Here is a 21500-nt window from a genome sequence, read left to right on the forward strand (position 1 = left end):
GCTGGGGCTCCAGTAAGAGTCTGTACTCCAGGTGTGTGTGTGCTGGGGCTCCAGTAAGAGTCTGTACTCCAGGTGTGTGTGTGTACAGTGACTCCAGTAAGAGTCTGTACTCTAGGTGTGTGTATATACAGTGACTCCTGTAAGAGTCTGTACTCCAGGTGTGTGTGTGTACAGTGACTCCACTGAGAGTCTGTACTCCAGGTGTGTGTGTGTATACAGTGACCCCAGTGAGAGTCTGTACTCCAGGTGTGTGTATACAGTGACCCCAGTGAGAGTCTGTACTCCAGGTGTACACGTGTTTTAAGCATGTAGATTTCAAAAAGCATTTTTAAGCATGTAGATGTTGGACAACACTGTACAGCTCAGCTTAATGAGGAACTTGATATGTTTGTTTATCAGTCATAAATACCAGCCTATACATAACTCTCACTATTGCATTTGCCTAAAAACGCAAAAAAACGAAACAGCAAAGCGCTAATTAATGCTGCACCGCTCAGCTGCAGAAAGCAGCTACATTACATCCAAGGCCAGTTACCTTTAAATTAAATCTCCGTAAAAATACAAATCCCATGTTCCCTACACTCATAATTGTATAATTACACCCAATCGGGAGGCGGCATTTGGGTAATTCAATTAGTAGAAGATTTCAAGAGCTGGCCAATGGGGAGAGTCCTTGTGCGCCGCAAGTTTTAGAGAAAAAACGTGTCGCTATCCGCTCGCTCTGTTTTTCGACAACTCTAAGCGAAATCTAAAGGGTAAGTCGGTTTCTCTCATTGACGTGTAGACGCTTAAAGAGCATGTGTCTTTGAAATCATTACTTTAAAAGTGATAGCGATTTAGTTAGATCTACTCGAAAACAAACTAAATCGCTGAAGAGTGAACGCGTGGTGTTACGTGGTACGTAAAACGCATCGGTAAAATGAAATATTAGCGTTGGGACGCGCGTGAAAACCGCGAAAGAACATTTGTTTTTATCAACTTTATAACCGTTAAAGTCCATTTCGTTATTACAGGCATGTGTTCGTCATAATTCTCTCATTACACAGTGTCTCCTTAGAGTCTTTTTACACCATGCCGTTTCTGCGACGCGTAGGTTTTTCAGACGTCAGGGTGAGGGAAGTATCGCAGCGTTTGGTTTTCTTTTTTACATCCGGACGTTTCCTGTATGTTCTTCCACCTCTCCCCTCGCCCACCCGGTCATTCTCGAGATTCTCCCGCAAAGCACCGCGATACACGACGTGTTGTATTTGAGCTGGGGAGCCGGGTACCAGGAGTTTGCCAAGGCAGGGCATCGAGCACATGACGTTTCCGAAGCGCAGAAAGCGAAGAGCGGGATATGCGACCTCAAAATCAAGTCGCTGTCATCGGCCACTTGCGTTTCGCTTGGAGTCTGTCCGATCCCTGCCGCTAGCGAACAGAAGACACGACGCGTTTTCAGGCTGGAGGCGTACTTGGAAGTGTTTTGTTGTTGTTGTTTTTTGCTAGAAGTTAACCGATTCACGTCCCCCGTGATGGCACGCACGCCTTGTGCGTCACCTGCCAAACAAAAGCGTGAAGGCATGAATGTGCAGTACAAAAGGCTGTTCAGCGATTATAAAATCGGATCAATTTCTTGCTTGCTCTCCATGAGACACACAGACGGGGAGAGAAGCTGGGGGTCAGCACGCAGGGTCAGCCATTTATACAGCACCCCTGGAGCAGTTGGGGTGAAGGGCCTTGCTCAGGGGCCCAACGGAGTAGGATTGCTCTGCCGGCTGCGGGATTCGAACTGGCAGCCTTCTATTATACATAATCGGCGTCAAACGCCTTGTTTTCCTTGCGGTTTCTCCTGAATTTCAATAACTGGGGGGTATTTGACCTGCGTCCCAGTGACAGCTGCAGGAGCAGGGAGGGGCGGTCCGAAGCTCAAGCTGATTAAAAACACACCCGAGGTCGAAAATATAGGCAAACTGGTTCAGAGGAAAGCTTTTTGTTTTTAAAATAAAAAAACTTCCGTCTGCTCAGCCTGACTGATCCCACCACCATCGTTAGCCAGTGTGCTTGTGTTTTGTGTCTTACTGTCATGTCATATCTATTTCTGCAGTTCCTCTCGCCCCCAGATGCCAACGCCCTTGCTGGGCGATGGGCGTCCCTCCCTGCGCATTGAAGAGGGGCCGCCGGGCCGCCGTGTGGCGGGGCTTTTCACCCCTCCGACTCGGCCGGCTCGACGCGCTAACGATCACCAGGCTTTAGCTCGGCCGGTGTCGGGTCATTGCGCGGCGTCCGCGCGGTGGTCAGGGCTGGCGTGCGGTGCCACTTGTTGTCCCTGTGGCTCCCGGACGAGCATGTGAACGGGTCACAATCTGAGCGGCGCGGGCCAGACGGCGCTTGACCCCCCTGTCTCCCTGTCTCCCTGTCTCCCAGCCCCTCTGGCCATGTGGCCCCTCGCCCTGCTGTGCGTCGCCGCCCTGAGCTGGCCCCGCCCCTCGCGGCCGCTGGGGCCGGACGGGGCGCTGGTGGAGGAGGGCCGCGCCCAGCTGCAGCGGGTGCAGGGCTTCGCCGCGCAGCCGCGCTACGGCGCGTGCTGGACGCGGGCGCTGGAGCGGCTCCGGGGGGGCTGCCGGGAGCTCACCGAGGACACGCAGAGCCGCGTGGCGCTGGCCTTCGCGCACTGCCACCTGCGCAGGTGAGGCCGTGCGCGGCTCTCTCTCCCCACCACCCCCACCCTTACTGGGGGCCCCTCAGCTCGGCCCTCACGGGGTGATTAGGGCGCAGGGAGGGAGAGCCGTCCTTCCACCTGCCTGCACGTTGGCGCACCCGTGTATCCATGCATTCCTTCACAGAGCACTGGCGGGGCTTGGGCACGAGACGGCTGTGGATCTGGGTCCAGTATGGGCAAGGCCCAGGTCTTCGGGGCTCTTGTGCCTCTTGATCTATCCGATTGCCCCCCCCCCCCGCCTTGGCCACGCCTGCGATTTCACTGTTCGCCGGTGTCCCTCTCCAGGTCGGGCCGCTCCTTCCCAGAGTGCACCGGGAGCAGCTCGGTGGAGGACTGCACCAGGCACATGGATGCCGCGGCGTTCGGCACCTACACCGAGTTCTTCACCCACGCCCACAGCATCTGCTACTTCCTGCAGAGCGAGCGCTGGCAGCACCAGGCCGAGAACACCATCCACCGGTAAGGACAGGGCGCCCGGCGGCGGAGGACGAGGAGTCGGAACACCCTCTTCCTCGGAAAGTGTGCGAGGCTCTTGGGCTCTTTGCGTTGTGTGTCGAGGATGGGACCCATCCAGCTCTCGCCCCACCCGTTTCCTGACTGCTTCTTCCAATTCAGGGTCGCAGGGTGGAGCCTATCCCAGAAGGCAACAGGCGCGAGGCAGGGTACACGCTGGACAGGACGCCAGTCCATCACAGGGCATAGACAGACAGACAGACACTCACATGAGGGCCAGTTTTCCCTGAGATAAAAACCCACCAGCATGTCTTTGGAAAGCCATGGGAACATGCAAACTCCATGTAAACAGCACCTCAGGTCCGGAATTGAACCCGGAGCCCCAGCACTGCTGACCACCACCACCTCACTCCCCCCAATCCGGCTCCCTGCTCCTCTTATTCTACTGCCTCTGTTTGCTCAGTAGTTGATCTGTTTGACACCCCTCTGTCCACAGGCCAAGGAAAGCGGTCAGTCTGGTGCTTTACCTCCTTGCTGGGTTTGGACTGTGTGCTGTCCTGGTGCCTGACAGTAGACTCCTGCTGTGATCTGAATTCTGTCGTTTAAAAGAGACAAACGAGAAGGCTGGGAGGCCACCTGGTGCTTCTAGCTGGTCCGGTTGCGAGTAGCTAATGGATCCCAGGATCCTCTTCCGGCGGGGTTCTCCGGGAAGTGCCGGAGCTGGCTCGAGTTCGCCAGTCGGGCCGTCGCCTGCCTCGCGAGCCTCCTGCTGAAGGAGCCATCTCCCCGCAGGCTGACGGAGAGCTCGGCCGGCATCGCGGACCAGCTGGCCGCCACGCAGCGCCTGGCGGAGGGCCTGGCAGAGGCCCAGGGCGCGGCCATGAGGTCGCAGGAGGCCATCCTGAGGAACGGCGAGCTCCTGAAGCAGACGCTGCGGGACTCCGCCCAGGGTGTGTGTCTGTGTGTCTGTGTGTCTGTGTGTCTGTGTGTCTGTGTGTCTGTGTGTCTGTGTGTCTGTGTGTCTGTGTGTCTGTGTGTCTGTGTGTCTGTGTGTCTGTGTGTCTGTGTGTCTGTGTGTCTGTGTGTCTGTGTGTCTGTGTGTCTGTGTGTCGATCCTCCGTCGTAGGAGAGGAGTCTGTGCGCGTGCCCTCGCGCCCTTCCTCTTCCTCACCTTCCGGCCCGGGTGCCCGTCCTCCCAGGGGTGCAGGAGGTGTTCGAGGAGATGCGGGGCTCCGCGCAGGAGCAGCGCATGGCCTTCTCCGAGATCTTCAACCGCGTGGCCTTCCTCCAGACCTACCTGCTGTCCGAGTCGCACACACTCTGGTCGCTGCTGTACAACCTGGGCGCGCTCGGCGCCGCCTTCCTGCTCACCTCCGCCCGGCGCACCTCCGGGGCCAGGTGGGGCCCGCTCCGCTCCGAGAGGGGAACACGCCTCTCCCTCTTCCTCTTCCTCCCTCGAGCTGCCGGTTCCGTGGCTGTGTTCCAGGCTGCTCCTCTTCGGCCTGGTGGCTGTGAATGTGTACCTGGAGCGGGTGATCTGCCGGGCCCTGCTGGAGTCCACAGAGCCCAGCTTCCAGCAGTCGGTGAGTACCCAGCAGGACGCCAAGCGGGACGCAGGGCCTGACGCAGACTGCCCTACGGGGTGGCGGAATGCAGGTATTCCTCTGTTAATGTCCCTGGACCGGCATGGTTTTGGTTTCAAGGGGAACTGCAGCCCCACATTCTCAGACCGATTATTAAATCTTGGTGACAAACAGGAATTCCTTGACCGTCTAGAAAAAATTTACGGAATTTCGAATTCAGCCCAAAATCACGAGCGTGGTGAAAGTGCACCATGTTGTTGCAGATCCCTTGTCTTGCCGCAGTTGAGAGCGTCCGTTTGCGGGACTTCAGACGCGATGCAGCCCTTCCTGCTCGCCAGTCCCTGCACTGACCAGTGTGATATTCAAGTGAATAAATACAGGTTGTGCAGCGGATATTTTACAGCAGAATCCAATCCAGTATCTGTGGGGGGAAAAACTGTCCTGAAGTTTATTCGCAAGTCTGCTTGTTTGCAATGCAAGGATCGTTCTAAATGGCAGAACTTGGTGCTGGGCACACCTGGCAGTTCAGTCTATTTTGTGATGCAAGTTGGAGGTTTTGCACGTTACTGTGTACATTTTACTGTCATCGCAGGGTGACAGGCTGCTTCTTTCTAATGCTGAGCTGTTAAAATCCGAGTTGCAGTTCCTCTTTGACACGATTCTAGCCGTTTAGCGTCGTCTCCGACTTGTGCTCTTGGTTGATCTGGCTCCCGATCTTTGCCCGGTCTCGGAGCGCTCCGCCGTGCGGCCCGGATGCCTCCGGCCCCCCGGCGGCGGGAGCTGCCCTTTTCCGACCGGCCCGCGCGTCTGTCCCCTGGTCCCGAGCAGGAGCGGCTGGCCTGGCTGTTGGGCCTGCTGCGCCGGGCCATGCTGCTGGCCGGCCTGCTGGTCCTGGCGGCGGCGGCCCTGCGGTTCCGGGACGCGCGGCGCGAGAACCTGGAGATCCTGAGGCAGCTGGGGGATCTGCGCAGGAGCGTGGAGCTGAGCCTGCGGAGGACGGGTGGGCACCCCGGCTGCACGCGACGTCGTACCGGGCGCGGGAGGTCACTGCGCGGTTCAGGGCGGGTCTGGGATGAACAAGGCCTACAGAACACTACAGAAAATGCACACAAAATGGTGTGTCCTCCATCCTCTGAATCCGGGCAGTTTTGCTAAACACTTTGTAGTCTGCGTACAGCTCTGGTCACCCTCTGTTAGGACACCCATTCGTGGTCCTATGTGACCATGGCATTAGAACCTGCACAATATATTTCCACCCATGGCACAGTGGCCATTTCTGACAACGCTATCCCCGCCTTTCAGCTGTTCCTGAAATGTCACTTCCAGCAGGTGTCTGTAAATTCAGAATGCACTCAGGTCAGGTCCTACAGCATCTGTTCAGCGTATAGCGCACCCTGACTCTTTCACCCACATGCCTCCTGACACAGCGGGGTGCTGGACTGGAGGTGGGAGGGTGGGGGGTACAGGATCTTGTTCAGGGGGTACAACAGCAGCGTCTCCCCTGGGATTGGAACACAAACCAGCAGGTGACCCAGTCTGGGAGCCTGCAGTTTAAAGTTGCTATCCCGGGAGGCATTCCTGTTTCCCCCACTCCTGTGCACGGGGAGATTTGTTCTTTCAGAGAGCGACGCTGCTTGTTTTGAAGTTGTTTATTTCTCTCCCGAGAACTTCCTCCCTCCTGGTTCTGTCCCCTCAGAGCATCTCTCCCAGGCGGCGGACTGGGAGGTGCTGCAGGGGAGGATCAAGGAGGAGAAGCTGGCAGGCGGGGAGGGAGACCAGGAATGGAGTCGGAAGGACGTGTCCCAGGATCCGGAGGTGCTGGAGGGGTCGTTTATCCCGGCTCCCCAGATGCCCCCTGACGCCCCGGTTTCGGTGAAGGAGCTCCTGCTGTCTGAGGACACTGTCTCTGAGTGTGAGTGATCCTCTCAGTCGGCAACATACCCTGCTGTGCAGCGTGCAAGTAAGAAGACCATGAGGAGTTCATGACAAGAAAAGGTCATGGGTCATCCAGGGCATCGAGGTTCAGAACCGTCGTGACCTGAGACGTGTCACAGCAGCTCTAGTGCAGGATGTGTGAATCTGAGTGTGAAGCTCGTCCAACACGAGACCCGCACCCTCATACCAGCTGCCCTCCCCACACCTGGTCACAGGTGGAGAAAGAAGAGGTGGCAGACGAGCAGGCACATCGGCCTCACCGGCCCGTGGGCTGATCGGCAGCTCATCGATCCCGGGACCTCGTCCCAGGCCACCCTCCTGCGGCCCGGAGGAAAAGGGGCCCTTTGTTATCCGTTTAGTTTAGTTTCCGGTCCCTTTCACCGCGCGACCTGAGGAGGCGTGCTGGGTTGTCGGCGCCGATGGGGGTTCAGGAGTATCGGCTCCCCTCTTAGTCCTCTCTGCTCAAGACTGAAGAGATCCAGTTCCTTCAGCAGGTGCAGGTCCTGCCCTGAAGCCCCGGGATGCAGCTCGCTGCTCCCCTCTGGACTGATCTCAGAGCAGCGATACCTTTCCTGTAAGGGCTCGCTCACAGGGGCTGAAGGGTGTCCCCTGGGGCCCCTGGGGGCTCGTAGGGCTCTAAGAGGTGTAGTTGGGGGTGGCTCTCGGATGTGCTGGGGGGGTCCTTGTATCGCAGGTGAGGTGGTAGAGAGCGACCCCACGAGCAGGGTTTAGACGTGAACGTTCACCGCAGGGCTCAGAGCTGCAGCAGCAGTGTTCAGCCACCGATCCGGACAGCGGGCTCCTGGTTTCTCAGCATTTCTGTGTTCATCTGCAGCTCGGCAGACCCCCCGAGCCCCGGGAGAGGGGGGCGCCTCCAGTCTGGTGCAGAAGCGCGGCCGATCCCGGCTGTCGGGGGCTCGGCTCCGGCGGGGTGACCGCGCGCCCCCGGACCTGGTGTACGCGGTGCTGGTGGACCCGGAGCAGGTGCGTCGTCAGCGGCCTTCGCGTACTTGATCCCGTTCATTCATCCTTGTTAAAAATGCCAGATCCCACAAAGCCAGGATCCGTGTTCCAGGATGAAGGGTTTTTTTGTTGTTTTTTTTTAGCCTGTGCAGTACTTATCCTTTAGACCTTGTGTTCAGACTGCAGTCTGGACCAGCAAGTTGCTACAGTATGATCGGAGGCTGTTCCACGGTATTTGGTCTCTCTTGCACTCCGTGATGCTAAGCCATTTTGTTTCAGTCAGACCTGACAAGTCATTGCTCCTCTTTTCCCCCCCCTTCTCGTACTGAAGTACCCGCTCTGGTTGCGATTGCTCCTTCCTTCTCTCCACATCCTCACTCCTAAAGGATCTGCTCTGGGTGCGATTGCTCCTCCCTGCCCTGAATCGCCTGCTCTCTCTTCTCTGCCCTTAGCAGCCGAGGTACAACCTGAGGAGGAGTCGGAAGTCCATGCCTGGCGCCGTGTCTGCAGGAGAATCGCAGTGACGCTGGGACAGAGGGGCACATCTGGGCCTGCCAGCCCTGGGGTCAGGGTGGTTGTGCTCAAGACAAGATCCTTGTAGGGGATGAAACATGTTTTTATTTGAAGAAGCCACCCTCCTGTTCATGATTCAGTGCTAGTGACGCAGGAGTACCGTTGAGAGCAGCCTGTTCAAGTCAGATCCTGAATTTCCCAATAGCAACGGGCTTATTTCATATTTGTGTCTTGGTGTGGAATCTTGTGATGTCTTCTTCTATTTTCAATCTGTTCTGCATTTTTTAAAATAAAGACTATTTTTTTGCATTTGGTAAGAGTTGTGTGCGCTGATTGTATTACATTTCTAAAGTGTCGAAAAAGGCAGTCTGCAGAGAGGATGTTCGATCAGGACGGGTCTTGCTGCGGGTCGGTTTCTGCAAATTACTTGCTTAAAATCTGTTCTATAAAAGAAGCACTTTTCTTTTGGAGAGAGGCTGTGGGACCCAGTCTGCTTTCCTAAGCCATGAGGTGAAAGGTTCCCTTCCTGCGAAGGGCTACTGGTTAGAGATGCCACTGGGCTTTCCCTTGACCGATTCCGAATTCTTAGTCTGATGCAGGGTAGCTTCTATGGAAAATGCGTCTCGCACGAGGTAGATGATAGATTATTATGAGCTTGTGCCCTGTGAAGAGCAGGGCTGCTTGGTGTAGTGTAGAAAGTCTTCGGCTCTGATTCAGGAACGAGTATCGATCGGACGGGGGTCTGGGAGTCCTGGACTGATTTCTCCAGGGGGAGGGCAGTCTTGCAACCCACCCCAGGCTGCTCTGATGCCACACCCATCTGTATTCTGGCAAAGGAGCTTTGTTTGTCAAGTTGTCTCTTGGTGACGATGGTCCTGAACCATGTGACGGCACTCTGGGATGAGTAAGACCGGCTGTGGAGGGGCCAGAGAGGCCAGCCGTGGGTCCTGGGATTCATGAAAACTTGGCAGCGGATGCCGAAAGTGTTTTGTCTTGTGTGTGAAACATCAAGGCTGTATTGACAACGTGCGCTCTTTTGTGATGCCATCACCTCTGAGCACATAAATGACGGAAGTGCTGTCCAGGTGTACAGTATGTCTATCCAATATAAATTAAAAGCTATAATTGAACCTTTTCTAAAAACAATCTAACAGCATAACTTAATGCCTTCTGTACTGGCAAGGTCAGCAAACAAAATATCCCCTTCACAGGAGGACTCTGTTCACAGTGTTGTCTGCTTCTGCAACTCAGGTTCTCTCCACTTTCTCAACAACAACACTAAGTTCACAGTCCTCCTGTAGGGCCCTACACAGCTGCTGTAAGAACAGCTGAGGGTGTGAGTCTAGGTGTGATTCAGTCACTCGTGCACAGCAGATAAAGAAAGTGCTCTTGGACAGGAAACAGCCATTTCTGAAGGCGCCACCTGTTCCTCACAAATTTGTATTTGGGATGTAGAAGTGCATCAAATGAAACTGTGACCCTCCTTGTAAAAACAGGATAAATATGGATTTATTTGCAATGTTCACTCATCAACCATGCGGCGCTGATGGTGTGAGGCCAAGAGAGTTTGCTGACACACAAACATGGTTTCTCCTCTGTACACTCGTGTTTTGTACAAATCTCCTTCTTCGGCTCCAGAGCAAACGGAGTTTCTCAGCTGTCGGAGAGTCCGAAATTCATCGCGGCCGTCAGGGTGTCCGAGAGCTTGGTTGCGATTTTATCTGAGGGATTGGGGAGAGAAAAAAAACAGGAACTGATCACAAACAGATATTTGCCAGAGTTGATCACACTGAGCCACAGCTGCACACCCACCGTAGCCCAGCAGGATTTCTGGGTCCTTTTATTCTGTGAATGCAACAAAGTGTTCAATTGGCCCAATTAATTAGCTCAAGGGGGTAGTTAGAGAGCTCAGCTGGAATGCAGATCGTACGAGCTCTTAAAGCCTGAAACTGCAGTATCCCATGATGCACGGCCATGCCCATTCCCTTTCCTGCTGTCAGCTAGCAGGGGGGCAGTGAGTGCACCGTCTGGCTATAGTCCCTAGAGGCACATGCACAGACCACACATGAGGGGATCCCATCTCTAACATATCAAGTCCACCATACAGCCATTTTCTTAAGTCTCTTCAAACTGTTACCAGGCCACGTGTGTGGAGAAGGATGGAACTGATCTGATCAAATACTGGGCAATAGTGGATAGAGTTCATTGGTTAGAGCTGCTGCCTCAAAGTGTTGGGGCTGGTGGATTCATTCCTGGGGTGCTGTCTGTGCGTTCTCCCTGTGCTCGGGTGGGTCTCCTCTGGGTGCTCCGATCTGCTCCCACCGTCCAAAGACATACTGCTGGGTTAACTGGATTCTGGGAAAATTTGGCCCTGGCTCGAGTGTGTCTGTCTGCGTGTGTCCAGCGATGGACTGGCGTCCCATCCAGGGTGTATCCTGCCTTGTGCTATCTGCTTGCTCCACACGACTCCGTACTGGATAAAGCAGTTGGAAAGTGGATGGATGGTGAAATCTCATTTGAACCCTCTTCTCAGGTCAAGGGTAGTTGTGGTGTGCCGGTACACAGCTGGGCACAGCTGTTGCCAACAGCTAAGACCTGCTGGACACCGAATTAGGGCTGTGTGGCCATGCTCATGTGACCCGTGCCCTTTCCCAGAGCTGACCGGTCCCACTCTTTGCTGCCCTGGAGGCCGCGCGAGGCGGGGTCCCGGGTTCGAGGCCGCGTACCTGCCCTCTTCTGCTGCTTCTTCCTCTTCTTGCCGGCTGCCAGCAGCGCCTGACCCTGCTGCAGGGGGTCGATGTCCAGGATGTCCGACAGGCGGGGCGCCCGGGGCACTTCGGCGCGCCCGGCGGCTCCGGCTCCGCCCGACCTCGCGCGCGGCCGAGCCAGCTGCACCGTCATCGGCCCGAGCTGCGCGAGAGGAGGGGAGAGGGACAGTCCCAGACCGCGGGAACTCCAGGCCACACCTGGACGCCTCCAGCCGCAACTCCACGCTAAAAGCGTGTGATTCATTAACAAACACTAACGATGGAGAGAAATGCGACACACGCACTCCTATTCCTGCTAACAGGCCTCTGAACCGGCACAGCAGCGGGGTCTCAGGCCCTGCCGTCACCGAGGCTGCCCAGTACGCGCCCCGCCGTGCACATGACTAGAGACAGGGGGCGCCAGCGCGCACGTCACGGTTCTCACCCACCCACAGCCTAAATCCCCCCCCCAAAAACGTGCACTTAAGCACCACCCCACCTCCGCATCCTGGTCGTCCTCCATGGACTCGGCCCCCTCCTCGAGGTCGGGCTCTTCCCGCGACGCGTCGTCCATGTCCCGCTCAGCCGGGGGCTCCCCCTGCTCCCCCGGGGTCATGCCCGAGGTCGTGATGCAGAAGCCAGCGTGCTCGGTGGGGCCGGTCACCTCTGGAAAAGGAGAACCAGACAGGCGCGCGTGAGCTCTGCTCCACTTCTCTCCTGCCGTCCTCAGAAAGCTGCATCTCACTGGGGAGGCCCTCTAAGGCAGAGACTGGCCAGGAGCACAGAGTCCAGGCCGGGACTGCAGCCCGCGCGCGCACACACACCGGCACACGCGAGCGCGAACGCTAACCGATCCCGCCAGCGCGTGAAGCCGAGAGGAAACTAGAGCAGCTGGAGAACACTCACACGGACAACATGCAAACTCCACACTGACAGGACCCCGGTCTGAGAAGCAGGCCCAGGAAAACCCCCGGGCCACTGTGCTGACCTCATTTTTCCTCCACCTGCCCGGAGAAGGTCTTTTTCGTTGTTGACTTGCATTGCGCTTTGATCACACAGGAAGTGACCTCTGCTGCAAGAGCGCCGCCTTACCAGCCAGCGCCTCCTGGTTCCCCCTCTCCAGCTCCTCCCAGTCGAACGCCTTGCCCATCTCGGCCACGATCTCCGCGCTGACGTGCGTGGGCAGGGTGTGGGTCTCGGGCGGGTGGGTGAAGTAGCTGATCCTGCCCCTGAGAGACGGCAGAGTCACGACTGAACAAGGCGCTGTACTGTACTGCACCAGGCACCGGTGTAGCTGGGACACAGAGCTGCTGCTGGTTACTGCTCCAGCTGGGGTCTCAGTCACAGGCTCACCGGTTTCACCGTTCAATACAGGGCAGATCTGCAAATGTATTTCCGCCTTTAGAAAGGTCAGATGGGATTTGTAATGGGTAACATTCTCACCGTGCACTTGTCTCATATACTGTATCCCCCTCCCCAGTAGGATGCTGGGAGAGAGATATAGTGTTCCTACAGGACCAGGGCTGCATTCCTGTATCAGTACTACCCTCACCCAGGTGTGTTTTCTGAAATGTGACCAACCACAACTCTGCGGAAGGAAAAATGCTTGCTGTGGGCGTGCCAGGCGCAGGCCCCTCCCCACCGAGGGCGTGCCAGGCGCAGGCCCCTCCCCACCGAGGGCGTGCCAGGCGCAGGCCCCTCCCCGCTGAGTTGAGCCGCAGTAAAACCCCAGCGAGTGTCCTGCCGCCTCACCCTGTCCAGTCCAGGAGGATGCTCTTGGCCGCCTTGTCGTGGTCGGGCAGCCCCCCCTTCCTCAGCTTGCCCTGCCTGCGAGCCAGCAGGGCCAGGAACTCCAGCGTGCTGCGGAAGTCGGGAATGCCGTAGTGCTGCATGATCTGGGGGCACAGGAAGGGAGGAAAGGGAGCCGGCTTGAGAGAGCCCCTCGCTCCACGCACCCGAGACTCTGCGCGCAAAGCAACGCCTCCCGACTCCACTCCACTCCTGCACGCTCAACATCGGTATGCCAGGGCCAAGGCACAAGGGTGTCAGGAACGAGGGAGTCAAAGAGCAGAGGAAACTCAACACAAAAACAAAGAGCTGCATCCATTTTCTAATGGTCTGGGTGACCAGCGCTGCTCTGTCTCTCTGCACACAGAATGTGTTATGACTGCAGTTCCAATGCTGGAAAGCTGGGATGAAAAGTGCCGTCTGTTGCGGATGCCTCCTAACTGCGCTGTTTGTATTTTATCAGTGCAGCGTCACGTACTGAGGGGAGAGGCCAGCCAGCAAAGACCTAGAGGCACAAAGGAGGAGGAGCAGACCGGTCTACAACCACGTGACTCGCCTGTCTGTGTGGAGTCTGCGTGTTCTCCGCGGTCACATGACTCACCTGCTGCTTGCTGCAGCGCCTCAGGATGGCCTCCACGGGCGCGACGGGGTCGACCAGCTGCTCGATCTTCACGCAGTTCCGCAGGACCATCGCGGCGTCCGTCAGCGAGGTTGCCATGACGATGCCCGGGCAGTCCAGCAGCTTGATGTGCTTGTCCAGGTGCACCTCCTGCAGGCACCTGCTCCCGCAGGGAACACGGATCAGGACAGAAACCGCATAGCAGCGCGGTCCCGTTTCGCAATGCTTATGGTCGCCCCGATTGTACTGCTGAAGGCTAAAATCATCAATCCATGCCTCCATTTTCCAACCGCTTCTTCTTCCAATTCAGGGTGGCAGGGGAGCCAGAGCCTATCCCAGCAAGCAACGGGCACAAGGCAGGGCGCGCCCTGGACAGGACGCTTCTCCACTGCAGGACACACAGACATGCACACCTGGGCCAACTTCCCAGACGCCAATTAACCTCCCAGTATGTCTCTGGACTGGGGGAGGAAAAAGGAGCACCTGAGAGGAAACCCACATAGACACGGGGAGACACGGCCTCCATGCCGCTCCTTGGGTTTCAAACAGTACAAACAACCTTGCTGCCACTTCCGCGCAGGGGAGGAGGTCAGTGAACCCGGAGCTGCAGCTGCGGCCGGCGGACACCAGTGCCCGCGGTGTGAGCGCAGGTACCGCCGGGCCGAGCCGTCGGCGGAGCGCGGCCTTACCTGGTGACCCCGGGCGTGGCCCCCACGCTGCACGCTCGAGCCCGTTTCAGACTGTTGATCAGACTGCTCTTCCCGACGTTGGGGAAGCCTGGGGGCGGGAGAGGGGAGAGGAGGTGCTTCAGCCCAGAGCCCGAGGGGCGCGCTCCCCGCCCGACGCGTTTGTGCGGGGTGTTCTCCCGCGGCCCCCCTGCGATTCACCAGCCCCCCCCCCGGGCTGTGCTCCTGTGTGACTTTACCGCAGGAAACCGCGGACTGTAGGGAGCCACTGTACCGACTCCCAGACTCCCGGCCATCCCTGAGGACAGGCGACACTCGACCCCAGACAGACCAGCAATCGGGCCAGGAACCCGAGCGGGAGAGGAGACGGACTACAAGCCACAGGACCCCCAGACTCCCCTGGGAACTGGGCTGCTTGCTGTCCTGCCCTGCTGACCACTCGGACCGGTCATCTGTCTTCTGCTGCTGACCACAGCTCTGGAGTGAATTACTGCAGTTTCCATTCTAAATTACTGAAAAAAATCTGGAATATTGAACAGGGCTCAGTGACCGTGTGCTACTGGTGATGAAGGACCTGCCAGTAAGACAAGGTGGATTTAGTTTTTCTTGGGCAGGAGGACTCTGAGAAGCAGTAACTGGTCAGCGATTCTCCGCCCGACCCGGCCTCTGCGGAATGTGTTGGAATGTGTCGAAGCGAAGGGCTCAAGAGCCTGGGGCGTCACTCACCCACCACGCCCACCGTGATGGCCGTCTTGATGTCCAGGTTGCGGCAGTAGTTGCCCAGCAGCTTCATCAGGCAGTCGGCGCCGACGCACGCGCTGCTGCTCAGGAGCTCTGCGGTGGCCTGGGCCACTGGCACACGACTGCGCTTCTGCATTTCACAAATAAACAAACACGTTTTCAATTTGTAGGCCTGCAAAGGTGTGTCATGAGTCGGTGGGAGGGATCAGTACTGGGGGCGTGTCAGTCATGAGTCGGTGGGAGGGGTCAGTTCTGGGGGCGTGTCAGTCATGAGTCGGTGGGAGGGATCAGTACTGGGGGCGTGTCAGTCATGAGTCGGTGGGAGGGGTCAGTTCTGGGGGCGTGTCAGTCATGAGTCGGTGGGAGGGATCAGTACTGGGGGCGTGTCAGTCATGAGTCGGTGGGAGGGATCAGTACTGGGGGCGTGTCAGTCATGGGTCGGTGGGAGGGGTCAGTTCTGGGGGCTTGTCAGTCATGAGTCGGTGGGAGGGATCAGTTCTGGGGGCGTGTCAGTCATGAGTCGGTGGGAGGGATCAGTACTGGGGGGGTGTCAGTCATGAGCCGGTGGACGGGGTCATTACTGGGGCATCTCAGTCATGTGCCAGGGGGCGGGATCAGTACGGGAGGCGTGTCAGTCATGAGCCAAGGGGCGGGATCAGTACGGGAGGTGTGTCAGTCATGAGCCGGTGGGCGGGGTCATTACTGGGGCGTCTCAGTCATGTGCCAGGGGGCGGGATCAGTACGGGAGGCGTGTCAGTCATGAGCCAAGGGGCGGGATCAGTACGGGAGGTGTGTCAGTCATGAGCCAGTGGGCGGGATCAGTACCGAGGGTGTGTCAGTCATGAGCCGGGGGGCAGGCTCAGTCCAGGGGGCCGTGTCAGTCAGGTCTGCTCTTACCAGGTTCCTGCTCTGCTGCTGTGTGGAGGATTTGAAGGCCACAGTGGGGAACTCGTTCCTCAGATACTTGATCCACTTCTCCACAATGTCTTTGGAGACCAGGTCTGAGGAGGGAGGGAGAAGTGGGAAGAGAGGAAGATTGGAGGAGGGGGATGGGAGAACATAACAGTTGAGAGTTAGGAATGCAAGAGACAGATTAAGAAAATAAGGCCCAAATGCTCCAAGATGCATGGGAACTCTTTTGTTAAAAGTTTAGTTTATAAATAACTTTATGCACTGGTTTAGACAAGTAAAAAAACACACAGAGGTTATTACAATAATTTTGAATCTACAATAGCTTGTTCCTTTCACCCACAACTCTTTGGGTAAAGTATAACCAGAGAAAACATGGTTACTTCAGTACTCTCCCTCTTTTACTGTCCTTCAGCTTTTATTTTGAACAAGGTGAGTTTACAAAACATAACGGGTGCTCCTTGTCATTGAGCTTCCCAGCAAGGGAATAACGACCCCGGCATACCGATCTTGTTGAGCACCAGGACGATCTTCTTATTCGTCCCACTCTGCACCACCGCCTGCTCCACCTGGGGGCAGCGGCAGCCCAGGGGGTCTCGGGCGTCCAGCACCTCCAGAATGACATCTGCCGCGTCGATCACCTGGGGCAGAACACAGCCTGGGATCACGGGGGGCTGGGTCAGCCTCTGTTCCCCACGCATCACTCACTGACTGGCAACTACAGTGATGGGCGGGAACACTCAGGCACCCAGCCAATCGTAACACAGAACTGACACTGCAAACCTCAACGATAGGCGGAGTCACCCGGCACCCAGCCAATCATAACACAACACAGACTAATCTTTGGTAGCCAATCACTGTACAGGGTACAAGTCAAACAAACACCACACGTCCCACTCCTATGACAAAACTGGCCAGAGTGGCACCTGATACACTTTTATAAAAATACACACCTTTTTAAATTCTCTGTAGTATGCCTTTCTGGAGTTTTCGTTTTCAAAGTTGGCGTGTTTTTCCAAATTCCTGATCTCCGTTTCCTGAGCCAGAAAATAAATATAATGAGAGACACGGGTGGACAGCAGACAGAACAGTAGAATTTGCCAGATGCTTCCATTATGATCATTTAAAGCATTCATTAACAGAAAGAATGAGATGTTGATGGGAGACAGACTAAGGTGCCTAAGCTTATGGACAGAAAGTCAAATAGAATGGGTAAAGACTGATAGAAAAATTGCATTAAGTGCATAACGAGGTAGGAGCACCACTGTTTCAATTCTCCTAGAACAGTCTCTGGGCCAGATGGTCCTCTGTGTCAATTTCACCAAGCCTGTCTCCTTAGACCTGCCCTGGGGTTGGACACAAGATTTCACAGGCTTGAGGTTCTTACAAACATCATAAGAAGCGTCTCACTCTGTGCACACGTGCTTTCAGAACACTAAAGCACATGGAGATTAATAACTGTTCAAAAAACCTCAGAGAGCTGCATCAGTCAATTCTAACCAGAGAAGACCCAGGAGACTGTGACAAGACGCGTCGCCATAATAGGAGAAAGATCCCAGTGTGAAGCCCAACTGCAGCGTCTAGTGGCTACAGAACTCCGACTGGACGGTACCAAGTACCTTGGACTCCTCAGCAGAGCCCCGTTGATGAATATTAATCAGTGTGACGAATTTACCTGCTTCACATCAACTCTATCAAACTTCAGTGCACCCTGCACGAAAAAAAGACTGCCATTTTATAATGCCTTTGTGAATTTGTGGGGAGGCAGAAGGGATAAGGTTCTCCCGATGGATGTCCACACGGATCACAAACACCTGAGCAGGAGATCTGCAGGGACGTGATCGCAGAGACCGTGACCCCAGGAGCGGAGACTCTGGAGGGTCAGCACTGCGGACACAGTCGCCGGCCCCCGGAGGGGAATGAGGAGGGAGCTCCTCTTTCTCGTTAACGATCAGGAAGACGGGTTTTGGTTCAGTGCTGAAACCGCGGGTGACAACTGCTCTTTAAAAAACAGCCACGCGGAATGCCGAAGCCAGGAGCCTCCCTGCGGAGAAGCCGCGCCCGGAGCCGTGTCCCGTTACCTTCTGCTCGAAATCCCTCTGCCGGAGCTGCGCGTCCCTCTGGAAACTGTCCAGGCTACGGCGCTTCATGAGCTCCCTGTCCCGGGACGCCCTCTGCTTCTCCTGGAGCTCTTCCAGCTGCGGGGGCCAGTCAAGTCAGGACGGAGTTATCCCCCCCTCTCACCATCACACCAGGGGGCGCCAGTCCCTCACGGGGCAGACCAACACAAACACGCACACTCACTCACACCTGGGCCAGTCTCTCCCCAAGAGCCAGTTAACCCACCAGTCTGTCTTGGGACTGTGGGAGGGAACACACGCGCGGATCCGGGGAGAACATGCAAGCTCCACACAGACAGCTGCCCCAGGAATTGAACCCAGGGCCCCCCCCGTGTTGAGAGGCTGCAATGCTAAAGCTGCCCCCCCCTGATTAAAACATTTCACATTCAATATGTCATCTGCAAAGCACTCAAGTGGGACATCAGTGGGAGGGAGGGAGCACTTTTGCAAGGTGCTACACACGACAGCCTGCGGCTCACAGTAAGATCAGAAACGGACTGCGCCGTGTGGTGCGTGGGGGGAGCTCGATTCCCTCTCTCACCCTCTTCTTCCTCAGCTCCGCCTCCCTCCGAGCATGCTCCTTGACGTGCCGCACGTTGGGCACCCCTGGGTCCTTCCTCCCTCCCTGCGTCTTGGTCTGCTCCCCATCGCCGCCCTGCAGGCCGACAGAACAGCGTCAGAGGAGCGGTGGCCTCCTGTGTTCCTGGACAGGGGTTCCCCCACCCTGGTTCTGGGATGCCTGCTCACCTCTGCTACACAACTGAACCCCGAAATGACCGAATAACAGCACTGATTGGACCTTGCTCGTGGCACGAGAGGGACCCTCCAGGACCCTGATATCAGCACTGATCCCCCACCCCAGCCCCATGTGAACTCTGTCACCTTAAAGGAGTTTTTTCCTGCTCCTCACTAGGCTGAGTCAGTGAACTTTCACATGCACATTAATCTTGATCTTACAGCCTACTCTAACGAGCAGGTTTTTAAAACCCCCACACATCGTCCATCAATACACACGTGATATATACTGTACATGAAGTTGCACTTGCTTATACGCAAGTGAGACAGCAGAAAAGAGAGACTCGATAGCGTTTGCCTGCAGGTGAACAGATGCATGTGTTTGGGAAGAACACATTCTGGTACAGTGTTAAATGTGCAGTCCTTTGACACTGGGTTGTATCTTATTACGTCTATCAATCACACAGGATTCTATATTGCGCATCAATATTAATTTAAGGATATGCGTGTACACTCTGGAAACGATCGTCACGAAGATTGCAGTTGCACAAGCGTTGAACTACACGAGCGGACTCAAGTGTGAGACGGGTTTCGCCGGACTATTTCGTTTTTTTTTCGTAAAAAGTTCGAACCATGTATCCGGGTCGAATTGGACAGGCTGTGCTCCCACTGCCAGCGGGGAGAAGCAGACAGAAGAACTTTTTGCTGCACTGCGAGAAATACCTCGGCTCCCGAGTCCCTAAAATAACCCTCCAGTGTTGTAAACGTCTTGCTAGTTATTACTGTTTTGACAACAATGTATTGATCGGTTATGCCAAAAAAAAAACCTGCTCAAATTGTTTACAGTAGTAGCAGAAAATAATGAGACATGAGACAGAACACACAGACCGGCGAAACGTGGGGCTTCGGGGGGATGTAGTTCGCCGACCTAATTGGCAACATTTAAACCTCTCCCCGAAAAACTACAAGACCCATAATCCCACGCGACTCCTCACGCAGAGACGAGCTACCCATATGGTTTAGAAAATAGTTAACACGCTTACCTTTTTCCGCCCAGTAAAACCGAGTCTCTTCGCTCTTTTCTGTTCTAAAACAACAAAACAAAATATTAATAACTCGTCATTAAAGAAAAAAACAAAACAAGTGTAATCACAGCAGTCATTTAGGTTTCTACAACAATCTGCCCGCAAACTCACTCGCTTTCGACATGCTTTCGTCTAGCCTGGCTGGGCAATGGAGCTGCCGTAAAGCCACCGTTTAGCTCGATCTCGCATGGACTGTCGTAAAAACGCTTGGGTGTCGCGTGACAAGCGGACAGGCGCAGAGGAGAGTCGTGTACGATTAGCTGAGCAGCCTGCGAATTGAAGAAGAAAGATGCGAGGAACAGGAGTCTTGCAGCGCTTCATAAACGCAGTGGAATTAAATCTACTAGTTTCCTCTTTGACTGTGCAACGAAAAATGTGGTTTGTGAATTACTGCGTATTGATGCGAGTTGAATTGAACTGCCGTGCACTGAGGCGGAGAGGTCGGGGTGGATTTTATATGAACGCTCACAAATTCATCCACCCGTTCAGGGTCACGGGCGAGCCGGACCCGATCCCAGCAAGCAACGGGCGCAAAACAGGGTGCACCCTGGACAGAGTCCATCAAGGACACACACACACAGACCCTAACACGGGGACCCAGAGCTGTAACCTAGCAGCGTGTCTTTTGGGCTGTGGGTGGAAATTCCTCGCGAACACGGAGAGAACATGCAAACTCCACACAGACAGCACCCCGGGCACTGAGCACAAGGCCCCCCGTACTGCGAGGCAGCAATGCTGCCCCCTGCGCCCACCGTGTCGCTTTAAAACATTGCGACTGAACCCCAAACCCCTCAACTTCAGTTTTCTAAAAGCATGCGTAAATCAAAATATGCTACTAGATCTAGTTGTGTGTGAGCATATGGCGCCCATTTCAGTCCATTATCATAGCGGGGACGTTCCTCTACGCAGTACAACACTCCCCTTGTCACACGCAGTGCCGCAACGAGCGTGCAGATTAATGCACCAAAACTTCTCTCTCTGCAGTGTAGCACAGTACCGGAATTCTGGCCTTGTCAAGCGGAAGAGCGCCCTCTGCCGGCCATGTGCCAATGCAAGGTTCACTGGCAGGCGAGTCAGATGATCGCTCCACATGAGAGCACTCGCTCATTGATATCTGTACTGATCTGTCTTTGGGATAAGAGCTCCTTCCTTTAGCTAGTGCTTTTCATCCCGAAAGATCGCAAAGAGCTACACAGATATGAGGAGACCTTCTAAGACCACAACTGAATTGAATCCCTATTTACATAGCGGGTGAATTAATTAAGGGGAAACTTTAGGGAAACCAGATCGTCGAAGCCCAGAATGAAATCTAGCTGGGACACTGGGTGTTGGGTAGCCAGGTGTTGGGTTATGGAGGGTTGAGTATACAGGTGTTGGGTTATAGGGTATGATGGATAGTTAGGAGCTGGCCTGGGGGTTGTTGAGTAGTCAGGTGTTGGGCTGTAGGGTGTTGAGTAGTTAGGTGCTGTGTTGTAGGGTGTTCTGTAGTTAGGTGCTGGGCTGTAGGGTGTTGGGTAGTTAGGTGCTGGACTGTAGGGTGTTGAGTAGTGAGGCGTTGTGCTGTAGGGTGTGCTGTAGTTAGGTGTTGGGCTGTAGGGTGTTGGGTAGTTAGATGCTGGGCTGTAGGGTGTTCTGTAGTTAGGTGCTGGGCTGTAGGGTGTTGAGTAGTTAGGTGCTGTGTTGTAGGGTGTTCTGTAGTTGGGTGTTGGGCTGTAGGGTGTTGGGTAGTTAGGTGCTGGGCTGTAGGGTGTTCTGTAGTTAGGTGCTGGGCTGTAGGGTGTTCTGTAGTTAGGTGCTGGTCCGTAGGGTGTTCTGTAGTTGGGTGTCGTGATTTTGAAAAGTTGAGTCTGGAGTTGAAGAGCTACAGAAAGTGCTGACGAAGTGCAGTTCGGTGCAGCACTACAGGCCGGCGTAGTGAGAAACCC

The 21500-nt window shown here is 55.5% G+C and overlaps 2 protein-coding genes across 2 annotated transcripts; one reads left to right on the top strand and one right to left on the bottom strand.

The window, feature by feature from the left end:
• Nucleotides 1–678: 678 nt before the first annotated feature.
• Nucleotides 679–8433, top strand: LOC107077304 (uncharacterized). Its single transcript, XM_015346388.2, has 10 exons — nt 679–755; nt 2404–2665; nt 2984–3157; nt 3944–4101; nt 4351–4549; nt 4638–4734; nt 5563–5734; nt 6431–6646; nt 7505–7653; nt 8085–8433. Exons 2-10 carry the CDS (start codon nt 2415–2417, stop codon nt 8154–8156), a joined length of 1488 nt encoding a protein of 495 aa, XP_015201874.2. The 5' UTR covers nt 679–755; nt 2404–2414; the 3' UTR covers nt 8157–8433.
• Nucleotides 8434–9629: 1196 nt separating this feature from the next.
• Nucleotides 9630–19820, bottom strand: gnl3l (G protein nucleolar 3 like). Its single transcript, XM_069183782.1, has 15 exons — nt 19687–19820; nt 19534–19577; nt 18297–18410; nt 17717–17833; nt 16589–16672; nt 16141–16276; nt 15624–15727; nt 14712–14856; nt 13989–14076; nt 13282–13459; nt 12645–12787; nt 11985–12121; nt 11392–11558; nt 10872–11055; nt 9630–9866 (listed from the first exon to the last, which is right to left on the bottom strand). The coding sequence occupies exons 1-15, from the start codon at nt 19697–19699 to the stop codon at nt 9799–9801; spliced, it is 1722 nt and encodes a 573-aa protein (XP_069039883.1). The 5' UTR covers nt 19700–19820; the 3' UTR covers nt 9630–9798.
• Nucleotides 19821–21500: the final 1680 nt, after the last annotated feature.

This window comes from Lepisosteus oculatus, chromosome 2 (assembly GCF_040954835.1).
Source record: "Lepisosteus oculatus isolate fLepOcu1 chromosome 2, fLepOcu1.hap2, whole genome shotgun sequence".
In the NCBI taxonomy this organism is placed as follows: Eukaryota; Metazoa; Chordata; class Actinopteri; order Semionotiformes; family Lepisosteidae; genus Lepisosteus; species Lepisosteus oculatus.

Bases quoted from the DNA above. Each gene is read 5' to 3' on its own strand.
- LOC107077304 (XM_015346388.2), top strand. From the start codon at position 2,415: ATGTGGCCCCTCGCCCTGCTGTGCGTCGCCGCCCTGAGCTGGCCCCGC. The intron at 4,735-5,562 runs GTGAGTACCCAG...GGTCCCGAGCAG, and splicing joins AGCCCAGCTTCCAGCAGTCG to GAGCGGCTGGCCTGGCTGTT. The intron at 5,735-6,430 runs GTGGGCACCCCG...CTGTCCCCTCAG, and splicing joins GCTGAGCCTGCGGAGGACGG to AGCATCTCTCCCAGGCGGCG.
- gnl3l (XM_069183782.1), bottom strand. The intron at 16,277-16,588 runs GTGTGTATTTTT...GTTCTGCCCCAG, and splicing joins ACTACAGAGAATTTAAAAAG to GTGATCGACGCGGCAGATGT. The intron at 13,460-13,988 runs GTAAGGCCGCGC...CTGCGGGAGCAG, and splicing joins GCCACGCCCGGGGTCACCAG to GTGCCTGCAGGAGGTGCACC.